The 22,062-nt window shown below is 37.9% G+C and overlaps 1 protein-coding gene across 12 annotated transcripts in view; it reads left to right on the top strand.

Moving 5' to 3' along the window:
• Positions 1-22,062, top strand: part of S100pbp (S100P binding protein) — a 45,197-nt gene that overhangs the window by 2,954 nt on the left and 20,181 nt on the right. For 3 of the 12 annotated variants that reach the window (XM_052177440.1, XM_052177441.1, XM_052177442.1), the window contains exons 2-5: positions 2,622-2,738; positions 3,755-4,539; positions 6,250-6,332; positions 8,094-8,185. In XM_052177440.1, the coding sequence (XP_052033400.1) occupies positions 3,757-4,539; positions 6,250-6,332; positions 8,094-8,185 (958 nt within the window). In that variant the 5' untranslated portion in view covers positions 2,622-2,738; positions 3,755-3,756. The other 9 variants (XM_052177443.1, XM_052177444.1, XM_052177451.1 and 6 more) reach the window with 8 other exon arrangements.

Below are 22,062 nucleotides of genomic sequence, written 5' to 3'. Positions count from 1 at the left end.
GGGAGTTGAACTCAGGACCTTTGGAAGAGCAGTCAGTGCTCTTACCCGCTGAGCCATCTCTCCAGCCCAGTAAAAAGAATTTTTGAAATTCAGGAACTAGAGTTGCAAAGAGAATGATTTGTATGAGTTAAAATATATCTGTCTTTTGTGTATATGAATATATTTTTTTATGCTTTTGCCACTTGGAACATTATGAGAGGAGCTCCAAAGAGTCAATTTTGTGTCTCTGGATGATGGCTAACACCTGTGAGACCTAGGACAGCTTTTGATGTATTTTAGGGTAGGTTAAATTATTTTTCCAAGTAATAAAATCTGTCTTTAGCATCTACATACTCCATAGTATATTAGCAAGCATACTGAATATAGAAGGCCTAGGTTTTGGATTCTGATTTTGCCATTTACTAAATGACCTTGGAGGCAAGTTAAAAGACAAAAAATAAAACCTGCATTTTTCTAAAAGTAAGAGCCATCACTGCTATCAAAAAAAAAAAAAAAAAAAAAAAGTCGGGCGTGGTGGCGCATGCCTGTAATCCCAGCACTTGGGAGGCAGAGGCAGGCGTATTTCTGAGTTCGAGGCCAGCCTGGTCTACAGAGTGAGTTCCAGGACAGCCAGGACTACACAGAGAAACCCTGACTCAAAAAAAAAAAACAAAAAAAAAACAAAAAAAAAAAATACAGGGTAAATAGAGTATGTTTTGAGACTGTATAGCTTTGTCTCTCTCTGCAGATCAGCTGACCTTGAACTCAGAGATTGTCTGCCTCTTCCGGAGCACTAGCATTAAAAGCATGTACCACTATGCCTGGCCCATCACACTCCAGAGTTAACTAGATCCCCTCTAAGTATAGAATGTTGTATTTTCTCCTCCTTTCTTTTTAGTGCTTTATTGTCTATACCATTTTGTATTCTCTCATATTAGACCTTGATATTTGATGTTTTCTTGCTAACATAATGCCATACATAATGGAGCATGCCTTTAATCCCAGCATTTAGGAGGCAGAGGTATATGGATCTCTGAGTATGAGCTCAGCCTGGTCTATAGAGCAAGTTCCAGGACAGCCAAGGCTATACAGAGAAATCCTGTTTTGAACCTCACCCCAAAAAACCCAACCCCCCCAAAAAACCTAAAGAATTATATGTTCTTGGAGATTGGGAATCATATCTTTATTTCTTAAAAATCAAGACAAAGTAAGTAGCTTACTTTTAAGTTGTTTGATGGTTGTAGCTCGGAAAATTATTGTTGAAGGAATGTCTGAATTTATGCTGAAAGTTACTGAAAAAGTGTGGTATGAGAGGTGGTAAAATGAAGGGAATTTTAGTTTAAAAAGCTGTAAATAGCAGAGGCAGGTGGATCTTTGAGTTCCAGGCCAGGTGTACAAAATCAAAGACTGGGCTGTCAGGGCTACACAAAGAAACTGTCTTGAAAAGCCAAAAAGGAGCCGGGGCGTGGTGGTGCACGCCTTTAATCCCAGCACTTGGGAGGCAGAGGCAGGCGTATTTCTGAGCTCGAGGACAGCCTGGTCTACAGAGTGAGTTCTAGGACAGCCAGGGCTATACATAGAAACCCTGTCTTGAAAAAACAAACAAAGAAAAAAGAAAAGCCAAAAAGGGCTGGGTGGAAGCTGGTGGTGGCTCAAGATTTTAATCCCAGCATTTAGGAGGCAGAGACTGGCAGGGAGATCTCTGAGTTCCAGACAAGCCTGGTCTACAGATCAAGTTCCAGGACAGCCAGGGGTTCACAGAAAAACCAGCTATAAAGGAAGTCTAGTGAAGAGGTGCATTCCTATAATCCTAGCACTTGGGGGTAGAGGAGGATCAGGAGTTCATTCCACTACATAGTGATGTGGATGCCAGCCTGAACTATATAAGACTCCACCTCAAAAAACAAGCACTTGCCTAGCATGAACAAAGCCCTCTACTGGATCCCCAGTACCACATAAAGTAGGTATAGTGGTGTGTGCCAATAATCCCAGCCCACTATGTATGCTAAGCAAACACTACTCAGCCACAACCCTAACCACCACACTAGGTTTTAATTATACAAGTAAACATTCATGTAGAAAAAGCTGAATGATGCTGACACTTGACTCTATAATTGATAATAAGCAATTTTTGTATTTATATCTTTGCTGACTTTTTTCTTTGTATTTTATATATATTGAAAATGAGAAAGAGGCCTGATTGGTTTTTGGAGTGGTTATAATTTTTAAAACTTGGAAAGATCTTTGACATGGCCTTTTCCTCCTTTTCCAACCTTTTTCTATCTTACAAGGAATGAGTCCAAATGGTTAAGTGACTAAATGGTTAGTATTTGTTGGTGACAGAGCCAGATCTTAGGTCTTAGGACTCCTAGGCCATATTTACCCAACTGAAGCAGACAGTAGTCACAAGAAAGTGCCAGTTGTTAGGAGGAACTAAACCAGGTCTTAGTTGCATAATTTTTTTCCTCTAAAGATTTTTCTTTGGTGTTCTTCACTGAAAATAATCCAACTTGCTGATATTTAAAAAAAAAATCAAGATCAAAATTAATAGATAGAACGCCTTGAAGCATAATGCAGTTGACTTTGTAATTATCGGGGTTGAAAGTGATGAGAAGATCCTTTAATTTTCTTTGTGCCTGCAGGAAGGTGGGAGTCAATCACTTTGACACGTCTCCTGAAAGGAACAACCAGCAGGAGTTGAAACCTTTTTCCATTTGGTCTCGTGGCAAAGGCAGAGATTGCTCCAACAGCTCCACACAGTATGCAAGACGTCTTTTTTTAATTTTTGTTTTTTGAAACAGGGTTTCACTGTATAGCTCTGGCTTACCTATAACATTCACTTGCTTTTACCTCCTGAATGCTGGGATTAAAGGCATGTACCACCTATACCCAGCAACATTTATCTACTTTCCTCCTAATTTTTTAAAATTAATTTTCATTTAAAAATCTATATGTGTGCATATATATGTATGAGTGTATGTATGTTTCAATTGGGTCACAAGCCTGGAATCCCTGCTCCTGTGGAGGCTGAGGCAGGAGGAATACAATTCAAGGTCTGGTTGTTCTACAGAGCAAGTTAGATCTAGTCTGGGTATCTTAGTAAAACTCTATCTACAATTAAAAAGTAAGAAATAGCCTGGGGATGTGAGGGTTTGCATAGCGTGCATGAGGCTCCAGTTGACACCGAGAGCTGGAGAGTAAGTAATGCATGCTTCTTTTTTAAAAGTATAAACTTCATGTCTAAAACATTTCACAGAACATATATTTTGCTTGAATATTATAGTCATTTTATGGTAGAACATATAAATCTACTTTAATGTGCTTTTAAGTAGTTAAAAAATGTTTTTGACATGCATGTCTCATGATTTTATTGAACATTTCTCTTAGAGGTGGACATTTAGGTTGCCTCTAGTATTTGATTGTTCTGAATAACACTGATTTGTTTCCACGTGCGTTTGTAGTAGGTAGGTCTATAAACGTCCAGAAGTGAGATCAGTAGATCAGATGGTGCTGAAGTTGCTCTTCACAAAATTGTAAATTAGCTTATACTTTACTAGTAGTAAGTGCTTGTCTCAACAGTCTCACCAACCCAGGTAAAAAGTATCTTATTCAAACATTTATTTTCATGTTAGTAAGATTAATTATTTCTCAAGTTACAAATCACAGTGCAAGCACAGCATTTGAGATCCTAGAATGTTCCTATATACATATAGTAGATTAGAGTTGGTTTAAGATATTTCTTATTCTTCAGCAAAACTTCCTCATATTTTTCCAGATATGACGTGTTCACTCTTGCCCTCTGAACAGTCTTCTGGTACCTCTTTTCTGCCTAAAGACAATGCCTCATTTTCTTGGGGTTCCTCGGATGAAGATGAGTTGGATGACTCCTTGTTGGAGTTTTCTGATGGAGAAGAAGATGATGGCCACTTCAGTTTCACGGAGGAAGAGATTGAGATGCTCTTGAAGGATGATGATGGTGGGCATAATGAGTATAGAGCAAGAAAAAGTCAAATTCTACCCAATACTCCTCAAGAAAATTCTTTGTACAGCTTGGGACCAGCAGCTGAAACCCCTGGCGTTCTCAAACTACCTCAACTAAGTACATCAGTTGGTCATGGACCAACTCCTAGTAAATCATTAAACAGACACTTTGTACTTGAAAAGAATCTTATAAAAGTAACTGTTGTTGCACCATTTAATCCAACAGTTTGTGATCCTGTGCTTGATAAAGACAAGATCGATTCCTCCAAAGAAACAGAAAAACCTGCCTCCCTTCGGGAACAGACGAAAGAAGATGATCTTCATCCTAATGAGAGTAAACGTTACACTGAACCTGAAGGGGTCAGTCCCAGTAACTCTGCTTGGGATGGGCCCCTGCTTCCTTCTCCTTCAAACATCGAACAAACTGCCTCTGATAAAAATATACCTGAAAGTAAGAAACCTACTCCTGTGTTCTCTCAGATCTCCAACCATTCAGAGGTATCCAACAGGAAAAATAGTGGATCACATAAATCAGGTTGTGAAGTGAGAATTCCAGTTGTGTCCAGTTCATCAAACAGAGTAAGTACATTTTTTCAAGACATAGTAGAAATGCAGTTATTTTGGAGTTCCTATGTACTGTATAAAACTGGTTGGAGAGATGGCTCAGTGATTAAGAGCACTGACTGCTTTTCCAGAGGTCTAGAATTTAATTCCCAGCAACCACATGGCTCACAACCATCTGTAATGGGATCCAATGCTCTTCTGATGTGTCTGAAGATAGTAACAGTGTGCTCATGTACATAAAATAAATGCATTCTTTTTTTTTTAATTTTTTTTTTTTTTTTTTTTTTTTTTTTTTTTTTTTGGTTTTTTTGGATTTGGTTTTTTCGAGACAGGGTTTCTCTATATAGCCCTGGCTGTCCTGGAACTCACTATGTAGACCAGACTGGCCTCGAACTCAGAAATCCACCTGCCTCTCCCTCCCAGAGTGCTGGGATTACAGGCCACCACCGCCCGGCTAATAAATTCTTTTTAAAAAAGTAAATATATGAAACCTCCCCTGTGGACATCGTATACCACAATGATAATTTTGTTTGAGGTTAGCAGAACTTTTATTCAAATGAATTAGGGTTTGAATCCTGATTGACACCTTTACTTTAGTTTTTTTAACCTTTGATATTTCTTCAAACTTCTTTTTCTTTTATCTTTTGATTTGTGTTTTTGGATTTTTTTTTCCCAGATAGAGTTTTTCTGTGTAGACCCTGCTGTCCTAGAACTCACTCTGTAGACCAGGCTGGCCTCAAACTCAGAGATCCACCTGCCTCAACCTCCTGAGTGCTGGAATTAAAGTCAAGTGTCACCACTACACCCAGCAAACTTCTTTCTTTTTTTGATAATAAGGACTAAGCTTAGTGCATTGTACATGCTAGTCATATCCTGTACTGCTAAGCTGTACCCATCCACCTGACAATTCTTAACTATAAATTGAGTAAATGTTGCTTCATATTAAAGCAAGAATATATGAAATAATGTATTTATAGTGTCTGGTACGTGGCTCATCTGGAATTCAATCTATAAGCCTGATTGGCCTAGATCTTTCAGCAATCATGCCTCTGCTTCCTAAGTGCTGGGATTACAAACACAAGTCACTATATCTAGCCCAGGCTTTTTAACTTCTCTATGTGTGGTTATCTTTTCAATGCTGGAGATCCAAACCAGGGTCTCACACATATTATTAGGGAAGTAAGCTATATTTCTAGACTCTATTTAGCTTCTGAGCTTGATTCCCTGTCTCTTAAATGAATATTGTATAAAATAATCCCATCTTCAGAAAATTTTTTCCCTTTTTAAAAAGTATAATTGCTGTTTTATTTTAAATGCTACCATAGTGTATGATACATAGTATTTAAAGATAATCATTTATTAAAACAAAAAACAAAAACCAAAAACCTTTCCCTAGACAATGGTGGCACATGCTTCCAGTCCCAGCATTCAGGAGGCAGAGGCAGGGGGCTCTCTCTGAGTTTGAGGCCAGCCTGGTCTACAGAGGGAGTTCTAAGACAGCCAGGGCTACACAGAGAAACCCTGTCTCAATCCCCCCCACACCCTCACCCCACCCCACCCCACCCCGGAAAAAAAATTATATTCTCATAGAGATCGAGATTTTTTTACAGCTGAATGATACATCTGCAAATTATAAAAAATATAACTAGTAATTATCTGTCCTATTCCTGCCTTCTGCTCTGGAAAACAACAACAACAACAACAACAACAACAACAACAAATCAGCATGCCTTTGACAAGGATTCTGGGGAGGCAAGAGGTGAGAGAAGACTAGGCAAAGTCATCCCCGTTCTCCAAACCAGAACCAGGTAACGGACGTGAGCTGCGCTGGCCTCGGGTGGTTCCTTCGTTTCTTTTTCCTTTACTAGGATCCTCTTTGCTATGTTTGGGGGTAGGGTGTGAAATCCTACAGGAGGACTAAGCAAACTTGAAATTCTGACCTGTTTGTGTGATCTCAAGCAAATCATTCTCTTCCTTCAATTTTGGTGTCAGTAAAATTAAACTAACAGTGCCTTCTCCACAGCCTTGCAAGGTTATTTTGAAAGACAGACTAGTTAAACACTGTATAAACACAAAATTTCCACGTATAAGGACTCACATATTTGATAGCAAGTAAGAATTTTAACAAAATATGGTTAAAATTGTTCAGATATTTATTTAGTTTTCTCTCCTCTTGCACTACTGGGGATAAATACTAGTTAGGGTTGTAGTTGAGGCCATCTTTTTAGGTTACTTTCTTGTTGCCAGGAGATGGCAGTATCTATACATGGGGCATTTTAGTAGAGTGCACTGGAAAAGCTACTTATAGGTTGAATCAGATTGATTTAATTACAATAAAATTGAAAAAAATATTTTAATTATATACTTATGGTATATTTATTTTTATTTAAACATTTAAAAATGACAAATAAGATTATTTGTCATTAAACTTTAGTTTTGTGGGTTCTGCTTTTTTTTTTTTTTTAAGATTTATTTATAAGTACACTGTAGCTGTCTTCAGACACACCAGAAGAGGGCATCAGATCTCATTACAGATGGTTGTGAGCCACCCTGTGGTTGCTGGGATTTGAACTCAGGACCTTCAGAAGAGCAGTCAGTGCTCTTAACCACTGAGCCATCTCTCCAGCCTGTTTTCTTTTTCTACATAATTAAGGGAAGCTTCATCAATTTTTTCCCTTTTTTTTGAGATTTTTATTTTTGTTTCACATGTGTAGGTGTTTTACCTATATTTATATTTGTGTGCCATGTGTCCACAGAAGCCAAGAAGCCAGTCAGATCCTCTGGGAGTGGAGTTGCAGTTGTGAACTGCTATGTGGGTAATGGGAATTGAACCCCAGGTTTTGTAGAAGAGCAACCAGCACTGTTAACTGCTGATCCATCTCTCCAGCCCCACTTAGTGAATTCCTTAGAGTGAAATTATACCAAAACTCACAAATCAGGCTGCTTGGAACACTAATAAATTACAATGTCAATATTTTTATCCAGTGACTCTTTCCATACAGAACTATCATTATGAGCAAGGACTAAGAAATTGCTTTTGCCAGGGTCATGCATGATTGCCCTAAATTGCTAGATTTAGCTGGAAGGATTTTTCCCCAGTCTTAACCTTATTCACTGTTTTCTTTTTTGTTGTTGTTGTTGTTGTTGTTTTTGGTCTTTTTGTTATTTTGTCTTTTTTTTTTTTTTTTAACAGAGCTGAGGACCGAACCCAGGGTCTTGCGCTTGCTACACTGAGCTAAATCCCCAACCCCTATTCACCATTTTCTGTGTGGCTCAATGAAGTTTGCTAAACTTGAATTATTCAACAACCCTTTTCTTTCTCTAGGAGCTCCTTCATTTTTACCTTCTGCTATCTTTGTTAGCAGAGGGTTTTTTTTCCCCTTCTAAGCTCTATACTTGATTTCGGTTTTGTACTATAACTAACTTTGTCCTTTCTCTCACTGGATCTTAAAAGAGAGTTTGCCTCTGAAAGTTGAATGTTTTACCTGTTTTTAATATGTGTTGTTTCTACAAAGCACTAATAGTCATGGTTCTAATGGATGCTTTTTTCCTTCTTTGCTTTATTCAAGGATGTTTTCACAATCAGATCTAGAAAAACAGAAGGACATTTATCTCAGCAAAGTCATTGCTCATATAGAAGACCCAGGGGACTCTAACCAAGGTAACATGATAACCAAAGATGGCTTATAAAACATGGATTGTGGCATTTTTTTCCTATGGTAATGAGCTTAAACTGTGTTGTTGTTTTGAATTTTTTTAAACTAATGAAGAAAAATACTTTCTTATTCAAAGATTTACTTCAGGGCCCTTTAAGCAGATAATTATGCAAAGTGGTTTGGAAAACAAACATTAGAGAAAGGTTTCAGGCCAGTGACTCTCCCCTGTAGTTGAGGGCTGTAAAGTGGGGGATGCCAGTTGTTGTTGTTGTGTTGTTATTGTTGTGACTGTTGAGTATCAGAAGTGGATGAAGTTACTTACTTCATCCTGTCACTGTTTGGGTCTTTTAAAATGTGGAGCTTTTTCCCTGTTGCCTTTTCCTTTTAAATGTAAAAGCAAGCATTTCAGACTTTATCCTGTATCTTGGCTTCTCAGTACAAGCTTTTGAAAGTCTGAACTATGTTCTAGATCCTTCAGACCTAACTCCCTGTACGTCATTAGAAGCTATTGCAAGCCAAAGTGGAGATTATACAGTTTTATTCGGTTTGAACCAGTGGCTGATGGGACATTTCTAAAAGAGAAAGGAACAGAATTGAAGACATGAAATGTTGGGAGCTTTTATACTGATAAAAGATTTTCTTCCCATAAAGGTCATGTTCTGTTTTGTTTAGCTTCTTTCCTTATTCAGCAAACTTTGTAGAGTACTTTTAGAAGTCTTAAGTTTGAAAATTATGAACTGGAGACATAAGTCTTGGCCTGCGGTGGGAATTCATGGTCTAGAGAAGATCATTATACTAAAATACTGGTTAATTTTCTAAAGAAACACTTAGATTAATGTAGAAACCAGGAAAGAACTCTTCAGTGTGTATTTGAGAAGAGTGGGGATGATGGAGAAGGATGTCCTAGGAGGTCCATAGAGCAGGTAATGACGTAGGTCCTCAGGGCTGGTCTAAGGAAGGAACAGAAGTTCTGCAGTGAAGACTCCTTTCTCTTGAAAAGTCCTGGGTTAGTAGTTTCTGTTTTTAAAGGTTTAAAATGCTAATAGTAATCAGAAAAATTTAAAAATAAGTCCCTTTAGTTTTTGCTCAAGATTTTATTAATTCAACTATCACTGGTATTCATTTCTTTGCCCCCTGCTTGTGGGGTCTGTTTGTTTGAACTATTAAGTCTGATGGAAGTAAAGACATTTTCCCACCCATATCATTGGAGGGTGGACTGTTTTGTTTTTTTTTTAAAGATTTATTTATTTATTTCATGTTTGTGAGTACACTGTCACTGTCTTCAGACACACCAGAAGAGGGCATCTGATCTCATTACAGATGGTTATGAGCCACCATGTGGTTGCTGGGATTTGACTCAGGACCTCTGGAAGAGCAGTCAGTGCTCTTAACCTCTGAGCCATCTCTCCAGCCCTGGAGGATGGACTTTAAAGGGACTTGTTCATTGTTCATCTTCAAGCATGTTTGGAAAAAAAAAAAGCCTGGATATTTTGTTTCTCCCTCTGAGGCAGCTTCTTTTATATTCTAGGAGACAGTGCTGGCATCTAGTTACATTTTTCTTTTTCATTTCAGTTGTTCAAAGAAATTTCTCATTCAAAGCAAGGCACAATTGTTCACCTTTTCCCATCTTTTCCATTTGCTTTCTTTTTGTTGTTGTTTTTTATTTTTTTTTTTTTATTTTTTTTTTTTTTTTTGGTTTTTTTGAGACAGGGTTTCTCTGTATAGTCCTGGCTGTCCTGGAACTCATTCTGTAAACCAGGCTGGCCTCAAACTCAGAAATCCGCCTGCCTCTGCCTCCCAAGTGCTGGGATTAAAGGCGTGCGCCACCACTGCCCAGCTCCATTTGCTTTCTTATTCAGCAATTCCTCTCCTTAAATTACTACAATTTATATTCAATTATATATACAATTAAATACAATTATATTTTCAAGGAATAGCTAGAAATGCAGTAGGAAAGTAACAGACTTTAGTAGTTAAAAAAGTAAAGTTTAGACTTCTAGGTTTATTTTTATTTATTTTTTCTTATATTTTCTTTGTACACATGTTTACATGTATGTCGGCATGTGCAGCCACAATGCATGTGTGGAGGACAACCTGTAGGAGTCAGTTTTCTCCTTCCACCATGTGGGTCCTAAATATTGAACTCAGGTCGTTAGGCATGCAAGTATCTTTACCTGCTGAGCCATCCCACTGGTACAACTTCTGGGCTATATCCTGGCACCACTGGTGACTAGATGGGACCTTGAGTCACTGGTGACTTGTTTGCAAAGTGAGAATAATTAAGTTTAATTTGTATGAAACATAATTATATATTCAAATACACATATAGTATATAGGACAGTATTTAGCTCAAGCTAATACAATTTTAGCTAATAGAATTTACTAATACCAGTATTGACAAGAAAGTTTGGGGCTGGGGTGATGGCTTAGTGGTTAAGAACACTTACTGCTTTTATAGAGGCCGGGTTTCTCGGAGCCCAAATGAGTATTTATAAACTGTAATTTGTGGAAAAACAAAACAAAACCCCAGAAATTCCAGTTCCAGGGAATCTCATTCCATCTTCTGGCTGCTGTCGGGACTAGACTTGCATCTAGTACACATACATATGTTCAGGTAACCACTCCTAAAGTAAAACAAAACAAGAAATCTTTAAGAAATAAAGTTCATTGTTTTCATAGTGAAGTATTTCTGTTAAATTTTTTTAGAGACAGGATCTTCTTTTTAGTCCTAACAGTTCTGGAAACGCTGTATAACCAGGCTGTCCTCAATCTTAGAAATCCTCCTGCTTCTGTCTCCCAAGTGCTGGGATTAATGGCGTGTGCCACTGTGCCTGGCTCATTATAGAGTTTTTAGGTAAAATAGTGTGATTTTTAAGCCTCAACAAATGACATAAAACAAAAAATCTTATAAAGTAAAATGAAATAGCTTTGACATCTATTAATATTTTCCTGTCTATTCTAAAGATTTCTTGTATCTGTCATTTCTGTCTTTCTTTTAGTAATCTAGTATTGTTTAATTTTGCTTTTAAATTATCTTTATTGCCATTGTGTGGATGTATATACCATGGCATGCATGTGGAGTTAGTTTTCCTCCCACCTTTATGTAGGTTCCAGGGGTGGGATATATATGTATGTATATATATGTACATATATACATATACACATGTAATATATGTTATATATACATGTAAGCTTATATAAATACATAAATTGTTATATAAATAATGATTAAGTGCTTTTACTCAGTGAACCATTTCATCAGCCTTCTCCCTCCCCCTCCCCCTCACCATGTGGTGTGTGTGTGTGTGCATGTATGTAGGCCTGGAATTGTTAATTCATTGTCTGCACTTTACTTTTCCAGGCTCTCACACTGAACATGGAGCTGACTGCCATTTTAGCCAGACTGTCTGGCTAGCTAATAAACCCTTAGGATCCACTTACTGCTTTCTCCCTGCGGGACGTACAGACATTTACTGTTGTATCCAGTTTTTTTTACATTGGTGTTAGGAATCCACATTATGTGTGTGCAGCAGGCACTTTACCCAGTAAACCATCTTCCTAGCCCAGAATTAAGTCACAGTGTACATATACACAATCTTAAGATTTGGGGACATTCTTTGAGATAGGGTTTCATTTATTTAAGGCTGGCCTTTTACCACTATATAGCTGAGGCAGAGCCTGAACTTTTTATTTTTAGACGAGAATCTCACTGGCTATCTCTGGCTGGCCTGGTACTTGGTATGTAGCACATGCTGGCCTTCAACTTACAGAGATACTCCTGCCTTTGCCTCCTAAGTGAGAAGGTGAAGGAATTTCTTAACTACCTGCCTTTACCTTCTGAGTACTGGAATTACAGGTATACACCATGCAAAGTTTATAAGTACTAGGGATAGAGTTCAGTTCTTCCTTTGTGCTCTCCAGGCTCTCCCACCTGAGCCTCACCCCCAGTATCTTAGTTACTTTTATTGCTTGAAGAGACACCATGACCAAGGAAACTTTTATAAAAGAAAACATTTAAGAGGTGTTGCTTATAGTTTGAGAGGGTGAGTCCATGATCGTCCTTTTGTGAAGCAGACAACATGGTACTGGAGCAGTAGCTGAGAGCTTTACATCCTGATCCCCAGACAACAGAGAGAGACAGACACTGGGTCGGGTGGGAAGCATGGCACTTTTGACAACTCAAAGCATATCCCCAGTGACATAGCTTCTTCAACAAGGCCACCCCTCCTAGATCTTCCCAAACAGTTCTATTAACCAGGGATCAAACATTCAAACTATGGGGCCATTCTCATTCAAACCACCATACACAGCTACTCAAGTTGTAAGATTTTTGTATTCCATATTGCAAATGTGGGAAGTCTGTAGTCTTCATCTTTCCTTTTCTTGTTTGCTTATTTGTTTGTTTATTTTTTTTTTCTGTTATATGCATTGGTGCTTTGCCTACCTGTATGTGTGAGGGTGTCAGTTTCTGGAGTTACAGAAACTGTGAGTTGCCATGTGGATGCTGGGTTTTGAACTTGGGTCCTCTAGAAGAACAGTCAGTGCTCTTAACTGCTGAGCCATCTCTTCAATCCCTTATTTGTTTCTTTTGTGATAAGGTTCATAGTGCTTTGTAGACTAGCCTTGAACTCACAGCAATCCTCTCAATTTCTTAATCTACTCTACCACCTAGAAATATCAAAATTAGCATTTTGATACAGTCTGTCCTATAAAGTAGAGCCTATAAAGGGAGTGTGTTAGTTTTTAAATTGCTTCACTCCCTCCCCCACTCCTCCAGATGGTTTCAGTGTGTAGTTCTGGCTGTCTTGGAACTCACTCTGTAGACCAAGGTGGCTTTGAATTTAGAGAGCCATTCTCTGCCTCCTGCGTATTAGGATTAAAGATGTGTCGGGTGGTGGTGGCACACACCTGTAATCCCAGCACTTGTGAGGCAGAGGCAGGCAGATTTCTGAGTTCGAGGCCAGCCTGGTCAACAGAGTGAGTTCCAGGACAGCCAGAGCTATACAGAGAACCCCCCCCCCCTGTATACAGAAAAAACCAAATCCAAAAAAACAACCCTCCCCCAAAAAAAGATGTGCACTACCACCACTTAGCTATCCATTAAGATTTTTAGGCAAGGGCCAGCCAGCTAGATAGCTCAACAAGTATGAGTGCTTGCTGCATTAGCCTGGTTGAGTTAAGTCCCCAGAACCAAATCAAAATGAAAGAAGTGAATTGAAGGAGCTTCGGACCTCCACGTGTGCATTATAGGTCATATACCTATACATGACATACACACATCCAGTAATTTAAAAATAAGGGTCTTGAGAGATGGCTCAGTGGTTAAGGGTACTTAATGCTTTTGGAGAAGACCAAGTTTAGTTTCTAGTACCACATGGCATCTCACAACCTTCTACAACTCCAGTTCAGGGGTTCCAGTGCCCTCTTCAGACCAATGCTAGCACCAGGCATGCATGTAGTATACATGAAGACCAGTGGTTCAAAATGTTCCTAATGCTATGACTCTTTGCACAGTTCCTCATGGTGTGATGGCCAACCTTAAAATTATTTTTCATCTCACTTCATAGCTTTGTTACTGTTAAGAATAGTAATGTTGATATCTGTATTTTCCAGTGAATTTAGGCAATCACTGTGAAAAGGGATCAAAACCCACAGGCTGAGAACCACTGATGTATAAACTTTTAAAGAATAAGTAAAATACTTGAAAAGCCGAAAAAAAAAGGAATAAGTAAAATAAATAAATGAGTAAACAAATAAAAATAGTTAAGAGTGGGTGGTGGCACATGCCTGTAATCCCAGCATTCAGTAGCCTGGACTACAGGATGAGAGATCCTATCTCCAAATAAAGCAAAAAATACATTTTTTAGCTTCTCCTATAATACGCCTATAATTTCAGTACTTAGAAATATTAGAAACTTGAGACCAACCTCAACTAAATTTGGCATCAGTGAAGTAGCTCAGTGAGAAAAGACTCTTCAGCCAGGCTTGATGACTTGAGTTTGATCTGCAGACTCCCAAGGTAAAAGGAGAGAGCTAGACTTCTGTGTTTGAGTGCCACCCCTCTCCCTTACATACATAAATATAAATTAAAAAGAAAATGTTGTTCAAGGGCAGACTGTATTACATGAGATCCTGTCTCAAGATACCAAAATAAATTCTGTAGTAATTACAAAGTAGTCTATCTTGGATAATTAGGTTGGATCTGTTTTCATTAGTGTGTTGTAGTGGAAATTTCTTGTCAATAAATGTTTTGTACAACTCTTATTTCTATAGGATGAATACCTAGAAGTGGAATTACTAGGTAAAGTATGTAAACATATTAAAAACTCTTGTTATATGTTATCAGTCGTCCTGATCAAAACACTGAATTTTTATTGTCATCGATATTGATAGGTAAATTTAATATTTTTAATTAGTAAGATTAAATTTTTATAATCACTGATTATTTATTTTTTGTTTTTTTGAGACAGGGTTTCTCTGTGCAGCCCTAGCTGTCCTGGAACTCACAGAGATCTACGGCTTCTGCCTCCTGAGTACTGGGATTAAAGACATGCACCACCACCACCACTGCCTCACTTAACTATTACTTTTTGTTTGTTTGTTTTTTTAGATAGGGTTTCTCTGTGTGTAGCTCTGGCTATCCTGAAACTCTGTAGACAAGGCTGTGAGATCCACCTACTACTGCCTCCCAAGCACTGGGTTAAAGGTGTATGACACTTCACTCAGCTAAATATTACTTCTTAAGATCATCTAATGTTTAGTCCACATTCCAGTTTCTGTTTTCAATATCCCTAGGTAACTTGAGGCAGAATCTGATGAAGTTTCCTGTCTTTAGTTATTATCTCAGACTCTTTTTTTCACATTCTGAATTTTGTCTGATCACTTCTTTAGTGCCATTTAGTTTGATTTTCATTTCCTATATTTCCGTAAACTAGAAGCAGGATTGGATTCAAATTAAGCATTCTGGGCAGAGCTAGTCTAAAGGGCTGTTAGGTGCCTTTGTGCTCTATCTACCCTGACACTTAGTGACAGGTTGTTGAACTAACGTTACCGAGTTTGTTAAGGTGTTAGTGGACTTTCCATTATAAGGTACTTTTTTTTTTAAAGATTTATTTATTTATTATAAGCACACTGTAGCTGTTTTCAGACACTCCAGAAGAGGGCATCAGATCTTATTACCGATGGTTGTGAGCCACCATGTGGTTGCTGGGATTTGAACTCAGGACCTTGGGAAGAGCAGTTGGTGCTCTTAACCACATTTTGCACTCTAATTACTGTAGTTTATGGGGTGATGCCTTGGTACCGTATGAATATCCTATTCCCCTATATTCATTAGTGATCTTCATCTGAATTAGCTGTTATAGCAGGACACAGAAAGTGTTTCTACCCCCCCCCCACCTCTCTCTATATAATCTTTAGTCTTTCTATTTTAGAATATGTATTTATCGACAGTTTTATACATGTATACAATGTATTTTGATTGCATCCACCTTCATCTCATTCCTCGTTTCTCCCAGTGAGCTGTATTCCAGCCCTCATGAGTTTTTTAAAGTTATGTTTATAGTTCTTATTTTTTAAGAGAAAATTACGTGTGTGCGTGTTTTGCTTGCATGAATGATTGTGCTCTGTGTTTGTATCTGATACCCATGGAAGCCAGAAGACGGTGCTGGATCTCATGGAGATGGAGTTACAGATGGTTGTGAACAGCTATACGGGTGCAGAGGATTGAACCCAGGCACTCTACAGCCAGCAGCAATTGCTTTTAACTTCAGAGCCAACTTTCTAGTCCCAGTTCCTAGTCTTTTTGCTGGTCAGTTTGGTCTCAAATTTGACCATTCGGAGCTCCTTCAAGCTGAATCCTACTCTCATACCAGCATTAATCTTTTTTTATGTTATTATTTTTTTTGGTTTTTTGGATTTGTTTTTTTTCGAGACAGGGTTTCTCTGTATAGCCTTGGCTGTCCTGGAACTCACTCTGTAGACCAGGCTGGCCTTGAACTCAGAAATCCGCCTGCCTCTGCCTCCCAGAGTGCTGGGATTACAGTCATGTACCACCACTGCCTGGCCTTTTTTTATTTTTTAATTGCTGCTCAAAAAAGCATAACATTTATTTTATTAACCCATTTATAAGTGCCATGCAAGTCGGGTAGTCAGTTATGTAAGTCTCCAGAATTTTTCATATTCCAAATCTGAAATTCTGTGCCTGTCAGTAAGCAGCTCCTTTCTCTGCATACGCCAGTCCCTGGTTAATGTCATTCTGTCTTCAGTTATTATAAATTTGACTACTTAAGATACTTCATATTGATGAAAACATACATACTTTGTTTTCTCAGGAATGACTTACTCCACTTGATGTGTTCAAGACTCACTCATATTATAGCGCATGACAGGAACTCTTTTTAACCTCTTCTGTTGTAAATGTGTACAACTAGTAGGCTTGGTTGTTGTGACTAGTGCTGCTGTGAACATAGGTCTGTAAGTGTATTCTTTGGAGAGTTGGTGGTTGCTTGTTTTGTAGTCTGTTGTTTGTTTTAAGATAGGGTCTCACTTTGTAGTTCAGGCTGCCTTGAAACTCATTGTATAGCCCAGGCCAGCTTCAAATTTGTGGTTATCTTCCTAACCTTAGCCTTCTGAAAGCTAAGATTACAAATATGAGCCACCATGCTTAGCTCAATTCTTTGTGATACATATCTAAATGTAGACCAAGTATTAGTTTTATTTTTCTGTGTTTTGAAGAATCTCCATACCATTTAATCTAATTTTTGTCATCGATTCTTTTCTTTTATTAATTATATATTTTTATTTTTGTCTTTTGTCTATCTCAAGGTCAGAATTACTGCCTTGTCTTTTACAGTCTTAGCTATGAGAGTTAGATCTATTTCCCATCCTGAAATTATTTTGTACATAGTAAAAGACATTAGTCAAAATGGTTTTTGTTGCTTTTTTCTTTATTTTATTGATTTTTAAAAATGACATTCTGTCTGAGTATTTACGTGCCACAGCATGAACATGGAAGCCAGGGAACAACTTGCAGAATCAGTTCTCTACTCTGACCACGTGGGTGTCAGAGAGTGATGTCTGGTCATCAGCTTGGTAGGCAGCACCTTATCTCTGAGCCATTTTGTTGGCCTGAATTTTAGTTGTTTCTTTACTGTCTATTATGAGAACAACTCAGTTTTGACTAAGTTACCTTTGTATTTTTGTTAAAAATCAATTAACCTAAGCCTATAGAGAAAAGAATCTAATATGTTCCATTAATTTTATTTTGCGGTTATTTTGGCTATTGTGTATTTTCTTTGTATTGATGCATAAATGTCATTTAATTTTTATTTTACTATGTGTAGGGTGTTTGCCTGAATGTATGACTATGTACATGTATCCTCAGTCAGATGAGGGCATTGTGTCTCCTAAAACTAGAGTTACGGGATGGCTGTGAGCTGCCGTGTGGTTGCTGGAAATTATAGCCAGGTCCTCTTGAAGAGCAGCCAGTGCTCCTAACCACGGAGCCATCATTTTCACCCCCCAACAGATAAATTATAGAATCAGCCTATCAATTTATTTAAAAAGTCTGCTTGGACTTTTACTAAAATTGCATTGAATTTATAGAAATTGGGTAAAATTTAGCAAGAATATTTTGATTGATCATTATTAAGAATGATCCTGCCAGGCGGTGGTGGCGCATGCCTGTAATCCCAGCACTCTGGGAGGCAGAGGCAGGCGGATTTCTGAGTTCAAGGCCAGCCTGGTTTACAGAGTGAGTTCCAGGACAGCCAGGGCTATACAGAGAAACCCTGTCTTGAAAAAACCAAATCCAAAAAAAAAAAAAAGCAAAAAAAAGAATGATCCTTAATTATTCAAATCTTTCATTTCTTTCAGCAGTATTTTTGTAACCTCAGTGTCTTCAAGCTGTTCTGTAGCCCAGACTGGCCTTAAACTGCTTATTCTCCTGATTTACATCCTGGATGTTAGTCTCGAAGGCTTGAATGTCTGTGTATAGCTGCCATGTAGCTTTTGATGTGCACTCTTACACATCCTTGGTATCCCTTCGTATGTCATATGGTGATGCTTTTGCCACAGGTAGATTTTAGAATCTGAGTGTCTCTCTAGTTATGGTAGCACACACCTGTAATCTCAGCATCCAGGAGGCTGAGGCAGGAAGATAAGGGGTTTGAGACCAACCTGAATTACATAAGACCCTGTCTCAAAAAAAGAAAAGCTTCTCCTACACACACACAAATAAGTACTTGTCCTGTGATAGCATATTAAAAATCCAGATGATTCTTATAAATCAAAACTTGCTTATTAGGGTTTTTAAATAGATTTCATCAAGGAGCTGGATGTGGTAGCACACACTTTTAATCTCAGCACAGGGGAGGCAGTGGCAGGTGGATCTCTGATAATTGGGGCCAGCATGGTCTACATAACAAGCTCCAGGACAGCCAGGGCTATGTAGAAAGACCCTGTCTCAAAAATAATAATGAAAGAATTTTCCTTTTTTCCTCCCTTCTTTCTGTGTGTGTGTATGTGTGTGTACCTGTACAGAGGACTGCTAATATGATACTCTTCTACACTGCCATACTTCCTTGAGAACTGGCTATCTTGATCAAACCTCAAGCCCCAGGTTAGGTTAGGCAGGCTAAATAATCTTTCAAGATCCTAGATCCATCAGTCCTCCAGCTCTGGAGTTATAGGCATGTGTGGCCATACACTTTGTTTTATTTTTCAGGACTGAGTTCCTCTTTGTAACGCTGGCTATCCTGGTTGCTGCTGTATGTAGACTAGGCTGGCCTTGAACTCAGATCTGCCTGCCTCTGTCTCCCACATCCTGGGACAAAAGGTGTGAGCTACCACACATGAGTCTAGCTTGACTTGCTGGAGATTCAAACTCAGATCCACTTCTCTGCCTTTCATCAGGTGTTTTTTTTGTTGTTGTTTTTTTGTTTTGTTTTGAGATAGTCGTACTGTGTTTTAGAACTGTGTAAAACGGTTTACAGGGACCTGCCTGTCTGCCTCTGGAGTACTGGGATTTAAAGGCCTATGCCACCATGCCTGGGCTATTACCAGGTCTATACAGATAGCTATGTTGTTAGCAAATATGCTTTTACTTGTTTTTTTTTAAATTTGCTTTTTTACTATATTGCATCTAAATGCAACATTTAATACAAGTAATGAGATCTTTGTTTTTAGTATTAGGGGAAAACATTGAATTTTTTACCAGTTATGATAGAGTTTTCTATAGGTTTCTCTTGAGTATACTTTATTAATTTGAAGATGGTCCTTCAGTTATAGTTGGAAGTTTCATTGGAAATGATATTGTCAAAATATTTCATTGGAAATGGATATTTTTAAATATTTTAAATGTGTCTACTGAAATGATCACATAGTTATTTCTACTAATACAGTGTTATACTTGATTTTTCAGTGTTAACCTCTTTTATTCCTGATTTTATGCATATTCCCAAATATTTATTCCTGATTTTATGCATATTCCCAAATATTTTTGTCTAATATTGTTGGATTGATAATTATTTATTTACAGATTGTGTGTGTGTGTGTGTGTGTGTGTGTGTGTGTGTGTGTGTGTGTTTCAAGACAGGATTTGCCTGTGTAGCCCTGGATGTTCCGGAGCTCTCTTTTACAGACGGTACTTTATTGTAGTTGTTGTAGGTTTTTGGTTTGGTTTGGTTTGGTTTTTTTGAGACAGGCTCTCCTATAACCCGGGCTGGCCTTGAACTCGTCATGTATTTGGGATGACCTGAACTGCTGATTCTCCTCTGCTTTCATCTGTGAACATCTGTGATATCTTTTTTCATTTATTAATGTATTTTTAAAATTCTCTTAACAGTGTTTTCATATCATAGGTTTTCATATCATAACAGCTTTTATTATCATAGGTCTTGTACACTTTTTGTTAAGTTCATTCATGAGTATTTAATGCTTTTTTATGCTGTATTAAATGATATTTTACTTTTTTATTATTTAGTTGGTTATTGCTAGAATATAGAGATACTGATTCTTATATTTTGACTATATGACTATATTATATAAATTATGTTGAATTTTCATGTTAGTTTTATGAACTTTTTAATAGATATTTTAGAATTTGTTGTGTTCTGATATCTGTAAATAAAGACAGTTGATTTCTTTCCAATTTATAATAAACCTTTTCTTTTTCTTGCCTTACTATTTATTATAGATGCTCTTACCAGGTTAGGAAACGTCCCTTCTGATAATGTGATCATTTTTATCATGAATAAGTAACAAACATTGTTAAATGCATTTTCCTGTGTTTATGTATTGCATTTACAAATGCCCTAATAGTATTTTCTTTTATTCTGTATTATATTACTTTTTGTTGATTGATAGATTGAATTTTGTGATTCTAGAAACTGAATTCAAGGGCTTGCCCGTGACATGTTAGCCTGTTCTGTTAGGCTAACTTGCATAACCTCTCTTAGTCTTAGGTCACCTTTACTCAGTTTGCTAATTCCTTTTTTTTTTTTTAAAGTTTGTTAAAATTGTATGTATGAGGGAGACAGACAGACAGTTCGATGTTAGGTGGATTGCTTGTCATAGCATGCTTGTGGAGTTCAGAGGACGCTTTTGTGGAGTCAGTTCTCTTCCACTTTTCTGTGGGTCCTAGGGCTTGAACTTGGGCTACTAGACTTAAACATCAAGCACCTGTATTTGCTGAGCCATCCTACCAGAGTTTTTAAAAGGAGTTTTAGCTGGGCAGTGTTGGTATACTCTTTTAATCCAAGCTCTCAGGAGGCAAAGACTGGCAGACCTCTCTGAGTTCAAGGCCAGCCTTGTCTACATTGAAAGTTCCAGGATAGCCTGGGCTGTTAAAGTAAAACTATCTGTAATATTCTTTGTTATTATTCTAGTTGCCTCAGGGTGTGTAGGGTTACTTAGTTTCAGACCTAATGCGGTGATCTGTGAGAAAGCTGTGTTTTTCTTGTTTTGCTTTCTTGAACAGTATATCTAGGAATTTATCAAACTTACTGATGTTTTCCCCGACAAATAAGGTTTTATTTTCATACTTCTAAAAAAAGTTGGTGTGTATATTTGTGTAGGTGTATGAGCAGTACATGTGCATGCATGTGCTGCAGCATCAGAAGACAACTTGCTGGAGTCAATTTTCTCCTTCTCTGTGAGTCCCAGGAGTGAACTCAGGGGTCATCAGGCTTGGTGACAAGTGCCTCTACTCGCTGGTCTTTCCTTTCTTTTCGTGCTTTGGGCTTAATTTTTTTTCTTGTTTTCTAGTTCTTTAATATAAAAGCTTAGATAACTTCAAATCTGTTTTCTCTAAACATTTAAAGTTACATTTTTCCTTTAAGTACTATTAGGCAAAATATTTTTTTTAATTAATTTATTTTTATTTCATGTGCGTTGGTGTTTTGCCTGCATGTATGTCTATATGAGAGTGTAGGATCCACTAGAACTAGTTAGCAGACAGTTGTGATCTGACATGTGGGTGTTAGGAACGATTCTGTGGAAGGGCAGCCAAGGCTAACTGCTGAGCCATGTCTCTAGCCCCTAACATCTTTTTAATTTTGTAAATTGGTTTTTTTGTTTGTTTGTTTCTTTCTTTCTTTCTTTTGAGACAGGGTCTTAACTATATAGCCTTGGCAAACCTGGAACTCCCTGTACAGATTAGGCTGGCATGGAACTCCTGGAGATCCACCTTTCTCTGCCTCCCAAGTGCTGGGATTACAGGGGTGTGCCACCATGCCTGGCAAAACACCTAACTTCTTATGATCCCTTTTCATTTTAATTAAAAGGTTAAAATCAATCCTTACCACTACCACCACCACCACCACCCGTGTGTGTGTGTGTGTGTGTGTGTGTGTGTGTCTGTGTGTCTGTGTGTCTGTGTATG

The sequence above is a fragment of the Apodemus sylvaticus genome, chromosome 3, assembly GCF_947179515.1.
Source record: "Apodemus sylvaticus chromosome 3, mApoSyl1.1, whole genome shotgun sequence".
NCBI classification, from domain to species: Eukaryota; Metazoa; Chordata; class Mammalia; order Rodentia; family Muridae; genus Apodemus; species Apodemus sylvaticus.
The sequence above is the reverse complement of the archived record's forward strand: the minus strand, read 5'-3'. Positions and strand labels throughout refer to the sequence as shown.